General features: G+C 34.2%; 1 protein-coding gene across 1 annotated transcript in view; it reads left to right on the top strand.

Moving 5' to 3' along the window:
* Slc27a6 (solute carrier family 27 member 6) overlaps positions 1-19,142 on the top strand; it is a 55,668-nt gene that overhangs the window by 15,128 nt on the left and 21,398 nt on the right. The window contains exons 4-5 of the mRNA XM_005324145.4: positions 4,979-5,137; positions 8,140-8,264. Of these exons, the coding sequence (XP_005324202.2) occupies positions 4,979-5,137; positions 8,140-8,264 (284 nt within the window). The remainder of the gene's footprint in view (positions 1-4,978; positions 5,138-8,139; positions 8,265-19,142) is intronic.

The following is a 19,142-nucleotide window of genomic DNA, read 5'->3' as shown; positions in this document are numbered from 1 at the left end:
GGAAATGATGTTCTTTAATAACTTCCAAAAGTGCTAGCTAGTTTGTCTTTATACTTATTTTCTTGTGAAAAGTCAAAAGTGAGTCTGGTCTTCAAAACAGTCCTTACTTCTCCACCCTACAGAACATAGACAGATCATAACAGCTTTGTTCTTCAAGAGTTCAATACACTATGGTGTATTGGGCCTGTTGACAAAATTATAAAACTCTCCTCAGTCTGGAAGTAATTACTGTTTTTGTCTGTTTGATTGCTTAGCTTGCTATATGACTATGACTATGCTTTTCTTATATTTGGAGCTTAAAGTCTCTATGTTGAGATTGGCTGCAGGCCAAGATAGTTTACACTCAATGGGATCCTGATTGGGGGATGTTTTCCGTGTGTGAGACACCATGAAGTGGTGAAAACAAATTTTATGAAAGAAAAGAAATTTATTATTCTCAGGTCCTTCAGAGGTTAGGGGTGCCAGTGGAAGGTCCAGAGGCAGCAGTGAACTCAACCTGAAGATAGGGAGTGAGAGGGCACCATGGGGCTCATTCTTTCTATGGTCCATGGACATACCTTTGCTGCCTTTTGGTAGGGACTTTCTTACATAACTCCAGGGCTGACCATTAGGTTTTTCATGGTCAGTAACCCTGGAGTGTTGAGTCAGTGAGATGAGGGACAACAAGTGTCTTATGTCACAATCACAGGCAGGGAGAAAGTGTTCATTAAATCTGACAGGGTACAACTGGGTTTCAAATAACTTATGACAAGGCCTAAAAATTGATACTGAATAGCAATTATATTAAACAAATTCATGGTACTCACCCTTGTCTCAAAGAGGTAACTTACCTTTAGATATAGGAAAGATAGTACATATTTGGTCAAATCTATCTTGAATGATAGGAATGATAGTTCGTATAGAATTCTAGGTTGGAATTTATCTCAGTGAGATCTCCAAGTCATGCTCTATTATTTTTAGACTTCCACTCTACATATTGAAGAAGTCTTTCTGCTTTCTTATCCTTATGTAACTTATCTTAGTTTTTCTTTTCCTTTCTTGGAATTTTTAGAATCTTTTATGAATCTTCATGGGTCTTTAATACCACAGTGACATATACTGGTCTTATTTATCCATTTTTTTCTGGAAATTAGTGTGCCTATTTTAATCTAAGAAGTCATGTCCTACAGTTCTAGGAACTTTTTAAATATTTATTTTCTTTAGTTTCAGGTGGACACAGTATCTTTATTTTACATTTACGTGGTGCTGAGAATCAAATCCAGTGCCTCACGCATACTAGGCAAGTGCGCTACCATTTGAGCCACATCCCCAGCCCAGTTCTAGGAACTTTTTAATTTGAAAAATGAATATTCTACATCTCCTTTTCTTTCTTCCTACTTCTGTTCTTTCTGTCCATTTCCTTATTCTATTACATTTGTTTAATTTTTTCACTCGTTCATCTTTGGAACCCTACATTTTTGAAGATTGATCTTCCTGGAATAATTCATTAATTTCGTAATCTTTTTTTTATCTATTTTCCTTTCCTTACCTTTTGATATTTTTTTGAGAGACTTATCTTCCAACTCTTGTGTTCTCTGAAGATTTCTCGTTTGGAACTGTATGTTTGTATTTTAAATACTTTATTGTATCATTTCTTTTAGAGTATTAATAAAAATACTTTTCTAAAAATTTCTCCTCTCTACCTTATCTGCTTTCTCCAATATCTTTTTTATATTTTGATTAGCCTCTATCTTATATGCTAGAGAATTTCCATGTATATTTTAAAATACAGACAGGAAAACACACACACACAAAACAAACAAAATTATGACTAGACTCTCCATGAGCCTGAGTGGGACTTATCTGCTAATTAGTCTCATTGTCAAGGACATTTTTGGAAAGATCCATGATTATCAGTGTCTTTCAGTTTTTACATGTTCAGATTCCTCAGGTAGGAATCTTGAAGACTAGAGCCAATTGAGTGTTAAAGAGGAGTTAGAAGTACTTATATGCTTTTCTTATCCCCCTATCTATCAACCTCTGTTCTTCCTGATGCTTCCTGAAGTCCATATTTTTTTTTCTCCAGAGAATAAACCTTAATATTTTACCAAGATGGAGGAAGAATTGTTTCTTATATATTACTTCTCATAAAGCTACCTTTTATAGTTCCATGTTGGTCTCTTAGTCTTGAGGAACCTGGTTCCCATATCTCTGAGCTTTTCTGAGGTTCCATGAGGGCAATTCAGCTGTCTTCAAGGCTTCACCTAAGTTTAGCTTGAATGTGCTGTCACTGACCACACTGATCTATCACCCTTAATACAGCTTGTTGTCCCCTCCAATCCCATCCTGGTTGTCCTGATGTTCATCAGCTTCTAGTCCTGTCTTACTAGGTGACTTGATTAGGTGGCCCCAAGAACCTATAAGAGAGGCTAAGCCTTGACAGAGCAATCATACATTCAACCACTGCCATAAGTAGCAGGAGGAAAATGAGGCTTCTGCCTGTTGTGCTATGCCTGGAACCAGTTAACCATCACCATCAAAAGATTTCCTTTCATTTCTCCTTCTCCTTCCTATGGATTCCATCTTTCTTTAACTATTGTTCCCCAATTTCCAAAATTATTGCAGAAAACATCTCTGCTTCTGAATTGAATTTGTCTTGGTGTTTTCTATCCTTCCTAATCTACCTCTAATCCCCCATCACTGGACACATCCCTATTCTCACTTTTCTCCCTGGCCCCATCTCAGTGCTCCATTCAAATTAAGGGACATGTTAAGAGTTCCAACATCATGAAACCATCAAAGGTTAGAAGAACCAAAGACTCTGGAGACCATTCAATGTACTATTTCTCAAGGAATTTTTTTTTCAAAGAAATGCAATAAAGGTTTCAAAAGGGTTTAATGGACATGCAAGTTTGAAAGGACATTGATATAAATACTGATGTTTCTGTACTGCTTGACTTCTTGAGATCTTTATTGTTAAGATACTTTCTAAATATTTTAAGTAGGTCTGTAAGATCTAGTTTTATCAAACTTAATTTATTCTTCTGGTATTTTTTTTTCCTTTAAAGCTCTAAACTCTATCAACTCTTGATGACTTCCACATGTTGCATAAGCTCATGTCCATTGTTTCTATCAAAAAAATCTATCAAATACCTTGTACAATTTATAACAGATTAATGTTACCATTATTCATTTACAATTAAGCAACCTAATTTAGTTTATTTTAATCAAAAAGGACCGTGCCTAATAAATTTACTAAAGTGCTTTAATGGGGTAACATAAGCATGTGGGAGAAAGCTGGATTGAACGTCCTTCTTTTCTTGACCTGCTTCCAAGTGAAAAGTTATTATTTTAAAAGTTGAGTTGCCATGGGATCCAGGGAAGAAAACTAGAGAGGAAAGGAAAGCTATGTTTGGTTAATGAATGTATGGAAAAGCTTCACCATTGTTTACAATGGAATCTGATATGCTATGATGATCACGTTGTAGGATGGGTTAAATGTGACAGAATGAAAGACTCCTACTTGGAGCTGAATTGTTCTCTAGAAAACTTCTACCTCATGTATAATTTAGATTTGTATTGTTATTTGCCTCATCTTTAGAGGTTTTTTTTTTTTAAGTTTTATAGCAGATATGGGTCCTTGAAAATTACAGTATCTCAAACTATATAATTTTGAAGTTTGGTCTTTCTATACAGATATAAGATTCTATACGATTCTAGAAATTAATTATGAAATAATTCACACTTTCCTGGCCCCTTTTATAAAGCATATACAACACTTTGATGTATTTTGTCTCAATTTTTTATATAGTTCACACTGGCATAGGACTTCTTTCATGGCATAGGACACACACACACACACATACACACATATATATACACACATATTCTTTCATATATACACACAAATACATATATATTCTTTCACATATATGTATATATCAGAGTTGTTATTTTATGTCAGTTATGTATGTGTATATATCACATTAATATGTGTGTGCATATGACATTAAATAACAACTCAGCTTTAATAAGGAATAAAAAACACTTTATTCTGAATCAAATATGGTGACCATGGCCTGGGAACACAGATTCAAGTTACTCTACGTGACAAATTCTGCCATAAAGAAGATTACACGGCTGGATGTGGTGATGCATGTCTGTAATCCCAGCAGCTTGGGAAGTTGAGGCAGGAGGATCATAGGTTTAAAGCCAGCCTCAACAACTTAGTGAGGTCCTAAGCAACTAACTCAGTGAGGCCCTAAGCAAATCAGCAAGACCCTGTCTCTAAATAAAATACAAAAAAAGGGCTAGGGATGTGGCTCAGTGGTTAAGCGTCCCTCCCTGGGTTCAATCCCCAGTACAAAAACAAAACAAAACAAAACAAAAAACACGTTACATGAACATTTATGGACAAAAATTATAAATAAATGCATTCAACAGATACATTGGAGGAGGCATTAGGTAGGCAGGCTACTACAAGGTGTGAAAATATCTTCTGTAGGTTTCAGATGTTGTCTCATAACATTCTTAGCTATAGGGTTAGTGAAGGCTGGAGATCAGTTAAATTTAACATGATATCCCAAGATTTTACCTAATAGATATGATAATGTTAAGTCACAAGTAAAGATTAAAAATCAATGGCTATTTTTCTAAAGAGCCTAAGATGATTTTGGCTATCTATCTTCAATATTGCATCTCTATATAACCATGATATTTTACTTAGCAGAGGTCCAGCAGTCTGCAGTATCTTTAATGTAGAAGTGGCTTCTTTAGAGTGCTTCAGCTTCACAATGTGTGTGTGTGTGTGTGTATACCAGATATGAATGTCTGTTGTTTATAAATTCTATAGCTTATGGTATTTTATTATAGTAGCCCAAATGAACTAAGATAGTCAAATATTATATGATTCTATTTATGTCCAAAGTCGAGTCGGGGTTAACTTGTAGAAAAAGAAAGTAAATTATATGCATATCTTTTTTTTTTTCTTGTCTTCCAGGTCTACCAAAAGCAGCTGTGATTAGTCACTTGCAGGCTTTAAAGGGTTCTGCTGGATTGTGGGCTTTCAGTTGTACAGCTGATGACATTGTTTATATCACCCTTCCTTTGTATCATAGCTCAGGATCTCTCCTGGGAATTTGTGGATGTGTTGAGTTGGGTAAGTTTTTTTTTTTTTAATAAGTTTTCAAAATATCTAATAGTTAGAACTTGTGTTCACTATAATTTAAAGTTCTCAGTAGAATTCAGAGTGATTACATGTCTGTTATATAATTATAAGAATAATTAAATAACCATAATATTTTTATAACATAATATTTATTATGACATAGAGTAATTTCTGAAGTAGAAAAGTCAAAGTCCTGGGGGATTTGTCCATGTGGTTGGAGCTAGCTCTTGATCGGGCTTCTTTCTCATTATGATTGCTCATTCCCTAATGGTCTTCCCCCAGATTCCTTAAATGGTGGTTCTAGTATTTCAAGGGGTGGGGGGTGTGGGAGTCAAAGAGAATATTTTATTCACATTCTATTGATCAAAGAAAGCCCCAATTCAATATTCAAAGTGTGGGAAAGATAGAGCCCACCTCTTCAAGGGCAGAAAAGCAAATTCACATTACGAAGGTAAGGGTGGAGAAGGAATTGTTGAGATCATTTTTGCAAACACTCCATACTAAACACCCAGGAAGTCAGCCAGTAGAGCTTGAGACTGAGTAGCTCCCATTCATAAACATACAAGATTACGTGTTCTTTACTAGCCCTAAAATAATACCTACTAATCATTCATTACTACTTGCATATGTCTAAAATATTACATAAATAATTATTTAAATTAGCATATTTAGAATATAATCAATACTTTCCATAAATAAAGATTAAATACATTAATTTTTTCTGTATACGTATGAATATTTATGTGTGACATGCATTGTTGTCAAAACTGGATTGTAGGAGCTGGAACAAGACAGCAGCTGAGTAAAATTCTCTGGTGATTGTTTCCCCACAGACACACAAAATTGAACAGCTAAACACACAACAACCTATCTTCACAAGAGCTAAGGAAACTCATTGACAGACCATAGTGCCAGTTTTTAATATAACAAAAAGAAAAACATGCATAACAGACTGATGAAACCTAACAGTATGGGCAGATTCTAACAGTCTCCACCCATGGCCTGCCTGTGGATAAAGCTCCTGGAACAGTATATGTGCCAGGGGAAGACATGCTGCTCTGGTTTACTGGATTCCAGTCAGAATCATCTGTGACTGATCACTGAGGTCTTGGTCTGTGATTACACTCCAGCAATAGACATCCCATAGCAGTATGGACCATGGCCCTTTCTTCTTGAAATGCTGGTCTTGGACTGTGGGCTCAGAATGTGACAAATCTTGGTGGCCTTTGTAGCCACATGCATGGCATAGGAACATGGGGTTAGTCCATCCATGGTTTTATCTGCCCCAAGATGAGCAGAATTCTATACTGCCTGACCACATGTGACTGGGCCTATTCTGGCCCCAGAAACAGGCTTGTTGGGATTTACCTCACCTTCTAGGTACCCTCTATTTTTTTTTTTCTGAAAAATATATCATGTATGGATTTGGAACAAACCTGGGCTTGGATCACCCTTTAGTGCTGTAACAGTGACAACACACCAATAGCAGATTCTTGATAAGCCTAGATATGCTGAAATAACAGAAGTAAAAAATTTAGAGAAAATAAGCAGCCTGCTTATAGTTTGGATGGTCACATATAAAGCCAAGTTAGGAAGAACTGAACAAATAACTAAAGCCCAACAACTTCGGGCTGGGGTTGTGGCTCAGTGGTAGAGTGCTTGCCTAGCTTGTGTGAGGCACTGGGTTCGATTCCTGACACCATATAAAAATAAACAAATAAAATAAAGGTATTGTGTCCATCTACAACTAAAAAAAAAAAAACATGACTTCACATAGCAATCAAAATGAGGTGCCAGAAACTTCCCAAATTACTATCAATAATCAGTATGAGAGAACGCTCAGAGAATTAAAGGCAGACTTAAAGAAAAAATAAAGTACTAAAACATGCTACAATATAGATAAACCTCGAAAATATTATGTTCAGAAAAAAGGAATTTGACACAAAATGTCAAATTTTATATTATTTCACATATCTGAAATATCCAAAATTAGAGTCATAAAATATATAAACTGTTGTCTAGAGTGAGGGAAATTGGGACAACAGAATGACTACTAATGGGTGTGAAATATTTTGGGGAATGATGAAGGTGTTCTGGAATTAGTGGTGATGGTTACAACTTTCTGACCATACTAAAAAAAACTGAATTATACACTTTCAATTGTGAATTATATGGCATGTGAATTATATTCCAATTTAAAAATTAAGGCTCTTTGTTAAAAATCAGGCTGTTAATATTAGGGTTTTATTTATTAATGAACTTTTTTGTTGGTGCTATTTTGTTCACTCTACCTTATTACATCGTGACCTTAAGATACATTCAAGATACATTGAATCTGCATTAAGTTTTTTAAAATAAAAGTAGGTATGTAATCAAGGTCAAACATAAGTGAATATTCTCTGTCTCTATAAAGACATATATATTTGGGCTGGGGATGTGGCTCAAGCGGTAGCGTGCTCGCCTGGCATGTGTGCAGCCCCCATTCGATCCTCAGCACCACATACAAACAAAGATGTGTCCACCGAAAACTAAAAAAAAAGAAAAAGAAATATTAAAAATTCTCTCTCTCTCTTAAAAAAAAGACATATATACAGTTATGCTTTAATTCTTGTAGCTGTTCTACTTATTTTGACTGTTGCTTTCATCGTGTGTGTGTGTGTGTGTGTGTGTGTGTGTAGGTAGGTAGGTAGGTAGGATGTATATATGTGTATATAAATATGATTTTCAAAAGATATATATATATATATCATATATAAATATAAAAGCAAAAATATTTGCCATCAAATATATAACCACTGTATGGATATTTTAAAAAGAGTCACTGAACTATAAAATCAATGTTTTTAAAATGAATCTGATATAAATGATTAGAGATGAATTGTAAAAGCCTCAGAAGTGAACAAACATGTTTAGACAGAGAAATGCCATTTGGTTTTATATTAATTATATCCTTGAAGTTTTTCCCCAGTCCCTGTTTTTACCTTTTCTCATAGGTGCCACTTGTGTGTTAAAGAAGAAATTCTCAGCAAGTCAATTTTGGAATGATTGCAAGAAGTATAATGTGACCGTGTTTCAGTATATCGGAGAACTATGTCGCTATCTTTGCAAACAACCTAAGGTATGACAACTTACCATTAGAGAACTTAAGTTATTTCAGAAAGAACAAGTGTATGTATAGAAAAGGTAATTTGTATTTTTTGTTTATACTCCACATTCTTCCAGAACTAGTTTAGCTGAAATAGAAAAATGTGTGCAATATACCAAGATAAAATAAATATAAAATAGAGAAAATAATAAGAGATATATCCAGAAAAATACTAATGTGCCTGTATTATAGCAAAACAGAACACATCCATGATTCAGTGCACTGGAGTTTAGGCTAGTTCAAGTATCTATTATAAAATTAGATGTATGATATGTTTACAGAAATCAGGTATTCCAAGTATAAAATAGATAAATCTTTTAAATGTTGTTCTTAAAAAAAAATAATGGCACTGATTATGTTTGCTTTTTCTACGTTTTTCTTTTGACTACATGATTATATTAGGATATATTTTAGTTTTGCTTTACTTTACAGATAAATTTTGCTCTGATTCTTGCTTTTTTTCTCCACCTAAGGCAGTCATTTCCATATTCTTTTGATCAATCACCACCACCTAAAAAATAGACACACAGAGAGTGCTGCAAGAGCTTGAAGTTTGTCTTTATTGGATTTGTTTGCTTTTTTTGCCCTAGGAAGATATTTTCCTTTTTCTAGTCTCATTTATCTTTCCAAATACTTACTTTTTAACTTTCTATTTTTCTAAACATTCCCAAGGCTACAACTAACTGTCCTCCTTTATCAAATTGACATTATTGTCTTCAAGAATGGCAGTGGAGGATGCCTCCCCATTCCACAGGTGGGGCAGGACAGCAGGATCTTGGCCTTTGAGATATACCTTTCTAGGTTGGGGCTGTCACCATCTTTGCCACCATCACACCTGCTTCCTGCAGAGTTGGTGGACTGGGATATCTTTTCTCATTTCCTCTGGTTAAAATATGGACACATAATTCTTTCACTAATTATTCACAACATAGCTGATATTATACTGGAGGCATTTAAGCAAGGCTTTATTAAAGATATGGGGTTACACAGAGGAGACAAATACAGAGAAGACCATGAAATTGGCTAGTTAATCTGACTTAAGAAAATGCTTTTCATTTTGAGCTTGCAGTTTCCCACGAAGAGACCTCCAGTCTGTCTCCTGACCTCCTCTTTGGGGCAAGAGAAGCCATGTTCTTCTTTCTTTTCTATCTTCTTCTTTCTTTCTTTATCTTGGTTAGAAATTTTCCAAATTACTATAGACACCACATATCCATAGCTACGTCATAAAGTTCCAGAGAAAATTTTTGTGGTTTTTGAACGTTTCTCTCTTCAAGAATGCTTTTCTTTAGATAAGGATGTGGTCTCACCTGAAGTGTCCCACCCACTAGAACAATAATACCCTAGCTTCATATATTTTCCCTCCTAGTGTTCAGTGTATTCTTTGGTAATGTGAAATCTGCTAGTTTAATCAATGTCTTCCAGTAAGATTAAAGCCACTTTCAATGGTGTTTCATTACTATAAATAATACAAGACATAGGTTCTAACTGATGACACTCTTCTTTCTTAATCATCACCCAGCCATTCTGATTGCCTCTCTAACCTCTTAATAGCAACATCAGCTCTTCTAAGGTAATTTGTTGAGCTAAGTATTAATAAATAATTAATAAATTTAAAAATTTTTTTCTAAAATTTTACCAACCTAATGCTGTAGTTAGTGTCATTGTGCAATTTAGCCAGTACAGAGCCTCAGGAATGAAAGTAAATAGTTAAAGGGTATGTGTAATTTTTCTGATTTTTCTGGAATATTCCAAGATTTCTGTTCAAGGTGGGCAAAGTGATTTAGAATCCCATTCACCACACGGGAGTATGCCTATTACACAGTTCTTTGTTAGTACTGGGTACTATTAAAATCCGTGGGCTTTCTCTTGTGCTTCATGGAGAACTAGAAGTCCTTGAAGCCGCCTAAAAAGTCTCTGAAAATCAGAGCAGAGGAGCGCAAGCAGGCCAGTCTCCATGCCGACACTTTTGAATATTGTAGATGAAACCCAGTTACTTCAGGCTTCTCAAAGGACATTTAAGTTTTTTTTTTTAATTGGGAAAATGATTACTTAATGTCATTTATATTTTTTAGACTAAAAAGAAGAATGTATTATTTTTCTCTGTTTAGCTTACAAAGCAGATAGCTTTCTATCTCTGTTATCTTTTCTAAAAGTCTCTTCTGAGTCTTTTACCCACTTATCTTTTGGGCACAGAATGTTTTATATCTGTTTGAAGTTTCACTTTACATAATAAAGGTATTAATAGTGTGTCATATTGGCTAAAAATCTTTTCTCAGGGTGCTTTCCTTTGAATTTTTAATGAACTGATACATCTTTTTTAATCTCTCTGAATTTGTATTGCACTAGTTTTAGGAAAATATTTCAGCTGCAGATAATTTAAGGGAATTAAGAACTGAAAAAGAATTCCTGGTTGTCTTTAATCGATTTTATTTTAATTTCTAATTTTAATTCTTAATAAATCTTTTTTGCATAAAAGATAATTTTCATGAAAGAGGAGAAAATGGAGATAAATATAGCTTTGCCCAAAGGAAAACTTGATAATTTTTTTTTGTTTTTAAGGAAAGAAGCTTTGCATTACCTAATCTGCTTTTGTTGATTCCACACAAAAACAAGTACAGGCAGTTCTTGGCATTAAAGATTAGAAAAAGGAGAAAGTCATTTGTTCTGACACATCCATTCGAGGAGATCTTGCTTTTTTGCTGTCTACTGTTCCTTTCAATGAGCATTTCTCGAGGTGAAGGGAGTATCTACTGTGTAGCCAGCTCAGCAGTGGATTCTGGTAGGGCCAGAGTGAACAAACGGATAGGGTCTCACCTAAGAGAACTAAAACTAAGCATCTCATAAGCCATTGTTTGAAACCTCACATGCACTTATTTCAAAGGAATCTTTAAATAAAAGAAAGCAGCACCAGGGGTTTTCAAAATAAATCCAGTTTTGTTGACAATATCCACATAAATAGTAGATTCTAAAAGAGATTTACCTGCAGTCAAAAGTCTCAGTCTGAATTGAGTGTTTACATGGATTTCCATTAAAGCTTCTTAAGACTGGCTTTCCCTGACTGGCAGCCTTTATCCACCGCCATTTTTTTTTTAATTCAAAATTTCAGTTACCAAAGTTCCTTCAGTATAAACATTAGATGCCTCTTTACAATGGTTCGCAGCAGCAGTAGGTGTACAAAAAGCCAAAGGAACCGATTCTTCTTGGTTATGCAGAGATGGTCGAATAATTTACCTTTTTGCTTTCATGATGAATTTGTGTTTCTTTTCCATCAATTCCATCTGTTAGTATTCTCTTCTCAAACATTCTAAAAACTTAAGGTTGATACAAAATTGCCTGTATTTAAACCTATGGAGGTTGTTTCCTGTTTTGTTTTGTTTTTGTGTCTGTACAGGTGATTCAGCTACAATCTTTTTTTTTTTTTTAAATTTTGAGTTAGGGTCTTGCTAAATTACTGAAGGTCTGGCTAAGTTGTTGCTGAGGCTGCCCTTGAACTTGTGATTCTGCTGCCTCAGCTACCTAGGTCTCTGGGAACATAGGTGTGTACTACTTGGAAGGTCACTTTTCTTGGGTATTAAAAGAGGCTATTCATCCTGTGTGTATTTGGGATTCTCAGGAATCCAGCCCATGTGTTGGAAGAAAGAGGCTTTGTTTCTAGGATGGAAATGTTGATCTGGTAGGAAGAAACTTGTATTCAGTCCCTGTCTCATTGCATTGCAGTTCTGCTTGTACTTCTGAGAGTAAAAAGCTCCCAAAGAGCCTTTTGAAGAAAGCAGGCCTTGGTTTGGTGTATGTGACTCCTTTGCTGGTATCATCATATCAAGCTGAGACATGGTACTGAAAGCCAGAGGGAAACAAATGTCTATTGAAATCCAAGACCTTAGAATTTCTCTGTGTTAAATGCTCTGACCCTTTCAGAAAATTCTTTTTTACATTTTAAAAGGAATTGTAAATGGGTGAAGGTGAAATGACTATTATCTGTTTATTGGGAGTAGCTTACAATATGTGGATGTGCAGACTGTATTCAACATTAAAACTGCTGAAAGATTCAATTTGCTTTTTGAGATTCACTAAGGGCAAAACTACTAGTATTGATGGCTTTCTATTACTGAAACCATGAGGACAGGGTTAGAAAAATAGAACATGGGTTTTGAAGCATTTTGGAATTGGTTTCCTTTCTTTTCCCCTCCTTTCCTTTTTTCCACATATGTGCTGTGAACCCCTCTTATGCACCAGGCCCTATTGCAGGCATTACAGTGGGCACTATCATAGGCACTGCAGTGCAGCCAAGCACAGAACAGGCATCCATCCCTGCCCTCATAGAGCATATGCTTATGTAGTTCAAATTCTGTCTCTTTATGATATGTGCCCTTGGACCTGAACTTCATTATCTCAATTTACCAAATGGAAATAATGATTATTTTATACAGTGACTCTGATGATTGAAATGAACTAACACAATAACCTGGATTTGGGGGCTCATACATGTCTGCCACCTTTGCTTTTCCTAATATGCTGCAAACAGCTTTTGTTCCTGACCTGTTTCTCTCTCTCTCTCTCTCTCTCTCTCTCTCTCTCTCTCTCTCTCTCTCTCTCTCTCAAATGGCTCTCTGCATGTGTCTTTTCTGTGTATCTCAGTACTTTTGCTTCTGTGTGCAATTCTAAGTGTCTCCTTATTTGTGTGTCCCTGTGTGTGGGCACTTCTGTATCTTCTTTGTGTATGTTTCTGGGCCTAGTTTGTACTGTTTTCTCTGTGTCTCTGTCTCACTTTGTGTGTGTGTGTGTCCATGCATATGACAGAGAATTTCTCTGTGCATGCATCTCTGTCTTTATCTGTGTGGCTCTGTCTCTGTGCATGCATCTCTGTCTTTATCTGTGTGGCTCTGTCTCTGTGTGAAGGTGTCTTATTTTGCACCTGCTTATGCTTGTGTGTCTGTATCTCTCCATGTGGGTCTATCTGTGTATGTAATCCTTTGTCTATGTTTCTGTGTATCTCTATTTCACTCTTTCTTCTTTGTTCATTTCTCTTTCTCTCTCTATCCCCCTCTCTGTCCATCTCCCTATCCCTTTCTTTCTCCTTCACACTCTCTCCTTTTCTCTTTCCCTAGCTCACTCTCAATCTGCTTCTCTCTCACTTTTTTGTTTTGCTCTGTGTCTGCCTCCCTTCCTTTCTTTCTTCCTTCCTTCTCTCATTTTCTTTCACTTTTACTCTGTCTTTCCTGCTGTCTCTGTCTCTCATGCTTTCTCTCTCACCCAAGCTTTTCACTTGTATACGTATGTATGTTATTCATTGAATTATACTCATTATGATCATGCATGCTCACTTCATTCCATTCCCAGCATAGTTTAGATATTCAGCAATATTTAGTAGCACCCTCATATTTAGGAAGGGTAAAAAGGAAGAGGAATTTATTTTAAAGAAGTCTTAAGAAGAGACTTATGAAGAAAGGACTTATGAATAAAGTAGATATTTTTTAAAATTATAGATGATATTACCAAGATTTGGTTGCATTTTAGGTAACACCATTAGTTTCATAGTATCTCAAAACTGACACATATAAACCAAATCTAAATAGCAACATTAGATGCTTCCCTCAATATCTGGATATTTTGGGCTCACACTTAAGGTTCCCTTTGTCAATTCTGATGACTTTGTTTTTCTTCCTCACATTTGTCATTCCTCTGACCCTGCTTTTTGCCTTTCTGTGACCATACCTGTGTTTTTACCCTCTGTGTCTATTCTCTAAACCATATCACCTAGTGACCTTTGACCCCATCAACCTCCCAATCCATTATCCATTTGATGCCAGGTTAATGCTATTGCATCAGTCTTTACTTGATGGCTCCCCTGACTTCCAGTTGTCTTCCAGGAGCCATCAGTAGAAGTTTACAACATAAATAACTGGGTCATTATTTTAAAGACTCACCTGATTAGTGCTTTGTACACCTAATAGTTTGTCCAATGTGCATAGGAATCTAAGTCACTGAATACTACAATCAGGCTATTCACCTCATTTAAAAAATAAAGCTAGCTCCCAGTAATTTCCAAGGCAATAAAGCCCTTTGGGCAGAGGAGGCATAAAATAAAGATAGGACTGTGGATGAGAAAATTAAGAGAGCCAAAATTTATAGCATCAGTGTGTGGTCCAATTGACCAGATAACATTTAATGTGTTCTAATAATAATAATAAGCTTTCACTATTGGGATTTATATTAGAATAGGTGTCAGTAAGCTTTTTTTGCAAAGCACTAGATTAGTAAAAATTTTGGGCTTTGTAGGTCATAGTGTCTCTCACATGTGCTTTTTTCTGTCTGTGTGTTTCAAAAGCAGCAACAGATGATCTGCAAATAATTGGGCATAGCTGTGCTTTAAGGAAACTTTATTTATTAAAATAGGGGTAAGCCAGATTTGACTCTTGTAGGCCACGGTTTTTCAAGTCTTAATTTAGACAATATATGAATATTATACATTCCTTAAAATAAAATTTCTATTCCTGTGTAAACTAGTTTCTTAAAACTGCTTCTTCTCCTATTTTCCCCTTCCTCCACATATGCATGTGTGAGAACATATATGTGTATATACATATGCCCCATATAAGGATATCCTCTGGGCTTCCTATAGGGCTTTATATGATTTCTATGCTATCATTATTATTTTAAATTTTATTTTTGTCAATGGATCTTTATTTTATTTATTTTTTTGTGGTGCTGAGAATAAAACCCAGTCTGTCACACGTGCTAGGCAAGCACTCTACCACTGAGCTACAACCCCAGCCCTGATTTCTATATTATTATTGTAAGTAAATGAATAATTTTATCTTCATTTATATATCTTTCCATGTTCATCTTTGACTCAAGGAAACAAATATCTGAATACTGTTACTGGCAACATTTGATAATTTTCTCGATAATTTGTAATAATATTTGTACAATAATTTGCATAATAATTATAATTTAATCACTTATGCAGATTAATTTACTATGCTTAACACTTTGAAGTGCTTGTGTTTGGAATCTCAGTGACATTTCAAAGAAAGATTTTAGAGAATTGGTTAAAAGTACTTTGTGTGCCTAATGAGTCAACATAGAGATGCTTGTGAACATTTAGACTTTAATTAATTGATGACCTTCTATTTGCAAGTCTTTGGATAAATGTACTTGAACAAATTAGAAATAGAGTAAAACTTTCATGGAATATAAATTGACCATAAATGAGGTGAATCCTCATGTGAAATGTAAGAAGTTCATCTTTTTCATAAAATTAATTTTAGATAAATATAATAGTTCAATATAAAGAAGAGAAGAAGAAAATAATTTTTAGGTTATTATTCTTTCTATTTTTGCTTATGGGATGGGAAAGTATATTTTTAATCACAAATTAAGTAGAAATATTAACATCAGATTAACATATATTTAACTAAAGAAATAAACACTGAGTATAATACTAAAATAAAATACAGAGCAGAAAATATTTGTAAATTATTAAACAAAGTTTAATCTTCTGAATATATTATTAAATTACAAGCATTCTATTAGTTGAAAACAAAGTTACTTAAATAAGATACACTGTATTTCTTATTAAACTGATGTTTTAAATTAATTGAAAATCCCTTAGTGTTAGTTCATTAAAGAGGTAACTACCTCACCCCTCTCAGTAATATATAAACAGGAATCTTTATGTGTTAGGTAACTAAGTAATAAAAATATTTACAACTGTTAACTTCTTCCAGGAATCTATCCTAATGAGATATAAAGATTCATAGACAAGATGTTAATTCAGTATTATTTATAGTGGTGGACATTTAAAAACCATGTTGAAATCCAAAAATAGATGAGGAAATAACTTTCGGTATAATTATATGATTATAATTAAGCCATGGAAAATTATACTTTTGAAGAATAATAGCTAATAGTTTAAGAATCTTTAGAACATATTTATAAAGTAGACTAGCAATATTCAGTATGATTTTGACTTTTAACATATATACATATATGGATATGTAAAATATTAACAATACTGTTATGGTGATATAGATATTTTATTTTTCTTTATTATTTGTTTTCTCTGATTTGTGCATAATTGACTATCAAAAGAAATATACATTTTCTTTACCCCCTCAACATTATATAATGTATTGGTTGATCTTTCCTCACATTCCTCAAAGTATCTTTTAAATCTTCATCTTTATTTAAAAGAAGAAAATAGAATAAAGACATTTTGAGATAGAAATTAATTTGATAGTTTTGGACACAAGCCTTGATCCTATTTTGATCATTTGATTTTCTAGATCAATGGAATAGTTTAGGGCAATTATTTATTGTTACTTAGTAAACTGGTATAGCTGCAGCCCACACAACTTAAAGCCAGTGCAATTTGGTTTATAAAGACTTCATATTGTTTGTGGAACACACTGATACCTTTTCATCAATAAAACTTGCCAAAACTCATCTCTGATCTGAAAAGCATCTAAGAGTTATGCCACATAAAAGATTGTTCTCTGTTCAATCAAAATAAATCACAAGATTTGAAACACTACAGTTCTTTTGGGGGAAAAATAGCAACAGATAACCCAAGAGCTAGTTCCATGTCAGATAAGCTATACAGTTGGGATCCAGGACAGCACTACTGTGTGCTGTGTTTGGTAGTAGAAAACAACCAACTCTGTCTTGGGAGGAGCCGCTCTCATAGTGAGTGAGTTTCTCTATCCTCATGATAGTTTCCTTCAACCTCTTTGTCACTGACTCAAATACATTAACAGGTGGAAGTGTTATTTAGGACAATTCTACAATCTTGGTTCTTATTTTTTAATTGAATTTATTTATATCAAAGTGTACTTTTATGCACTAAAAAAACAATAGTCTCATTTATATTCTACACTATCAACACTTGATCTCTAGAAGAAAGCACCTTTAATTCTTTTAGGGTATTTTTGGTTATTATTTATCCCTCTGTTCCTCAATAAAATATGTATGCTACTATTTCTTGACTTTTCAGGTTTTTAAAAAAGTCTTTTTAATAGATACATAAAAACATAAAATTGAACACATTAGTGGGCTACTATGTAATGTTTTGATAGGTATATATTGCATAATGCTTACATCAGATTAAATGTATTTCTCTCTTCAAACATTTGCTATTTCTAGGGTTGAGGTTATAGCTCAGTATTAGAGTATTTGCTTGGTATATGCAAGGACCCAGGCTTAATCCCTAGCACAGTAAAAAAAGAAAATGCTATTAATTTATGGAGAAAATTTACAAAATTCTTTCTTCTAGCTTTTTGAGATGTACATTGCACTATTGTTACCTGCAGTTACCGTACTGTGTAATAGCACACTGATGTTTCAGTTTTAACTTTCTTCTACCTGACTTCATACTCACATACATATGTCTTTCCTCTCTATGGTACCAATACAATTACAATAATTTTTAAATACGTTGATAACCACTTTAAAAACATTATCAATATACAAATATATAAATTTTGTTTGTAGCTAAGATAATTTTTAATATAATTACAACTTGTTTTTTCAACTTGTTATTTCTTTGCAAGTAATAATTAGCATGTTTTTATTTTTTTAATTTAGATTTTTCATGCGTGTCATTAATTCATCTCAAACTCTCTATTATAGTTGAAATTTCTCAATGAAATTTCACAATACTAAGTATTTTTAGTAAATTTTATTTTGCTTTTTCTTCAGCACAACCCCCAGAGTTGTTATCAGTCATTTCATCTCAAGTGTGAACAATATTCTGATTTCTATCACCATAAATTAGTTTTGACTGCCTTTACAAAACTAAATCTAAATAGAAATAGAATCCTTCATATGCTTTTGTTGTTCTTGCGTCTTTCACTCAACACTATCTGTGAGCTTTGTCTTTGTTTTTGTGTACAGTAATAGTTCATTTTCTGTTGGTGTTTTAGAGTTGTAGGAGACAGAAATAGGGTCTCCCTGAAGATGCTCATCCCTTAATTCCTGGAACATGTGAATAAGTGGGCATTAGGGACAGTTGCAAAGGGGACTTTGCAGATGTAATTATAGTTCTGGACCTTAAAATATGGGGATTAGCCTGTTGGGTGTAATCTAATCTCATGAGCTTTTAAAACAGAATTTTCTTTGACTGTAACCAATGGATATGTAAAACAGAGGAAGGTCAAAATTTCCGAAGCATAAGTTTTGAGGCAATGTGTCTTTCTGGTTCTTATATATAGAGGAACATATGAAAGGAGTATAATGATGTCCTAGCTCAAGGCATCCTCCAACCCACAGTTAGCAAAAAAAGAGCCCTACGACCTCAAGAAACTAGACTGTTGAGAACCTGAATTAGCTGGGAAATGTAGAGTTCCAAGAGGTCCTGATAAGAGCCCAGCCAGTTCACACTTTGATTTCAGCTTTGTTGAGTACAGGATTACATACATCAGTTGGGCATCGTGGACTTCTAACCTACAAGAATTGTGAGATAATAAATTTGCAGGTTTTATAAATATTTCTTTACTTGTTGATGGACATTTATTTATTTATTTATTTATTTATTTATTTATTTATTTATTTATTTATTTATATGTGGTGCTGAGAATCAAACTCAGTGCCTCACACATGCAAGACAAGTGTTCTACCACTGAGCCATAAACCCAGCCCATACATTTGCTGTTTTAAGTTGCTAAATTTGAGGTAGTTTATATGGCAGCAATAGAAAACTAATGCAAGCATATTCTATTGCTATAAAGCAACATTTTAAAAATCTATTTTACTATTGATGGATTTGGATTATTTCCATTTGAGGCCTGATATGATTAACGATGCTGCATATATTCTTACATATGTCTTTTGGCAAATATATGTACATGTTTCTCA

This window comes from Ictidomys tridecemlineatus, chromosome 1, assembly GCF_052094955.1.
Source record: "Ictidomys tridecemlineatus isolate mIctTri1 chromosome 1, mIctTri1.hap1, whole genome shotgun sequence".
Taxonomy (NCBI): Eukaryota; Metazoa; Chordata; class Mammalia; order Rodentia; family Sciuridae; genus Ictidomys; species Ictidomys tridecemlineatus.
This window is presented reverse-complemented; position numbering and strand designations above follow the sequence as displayed.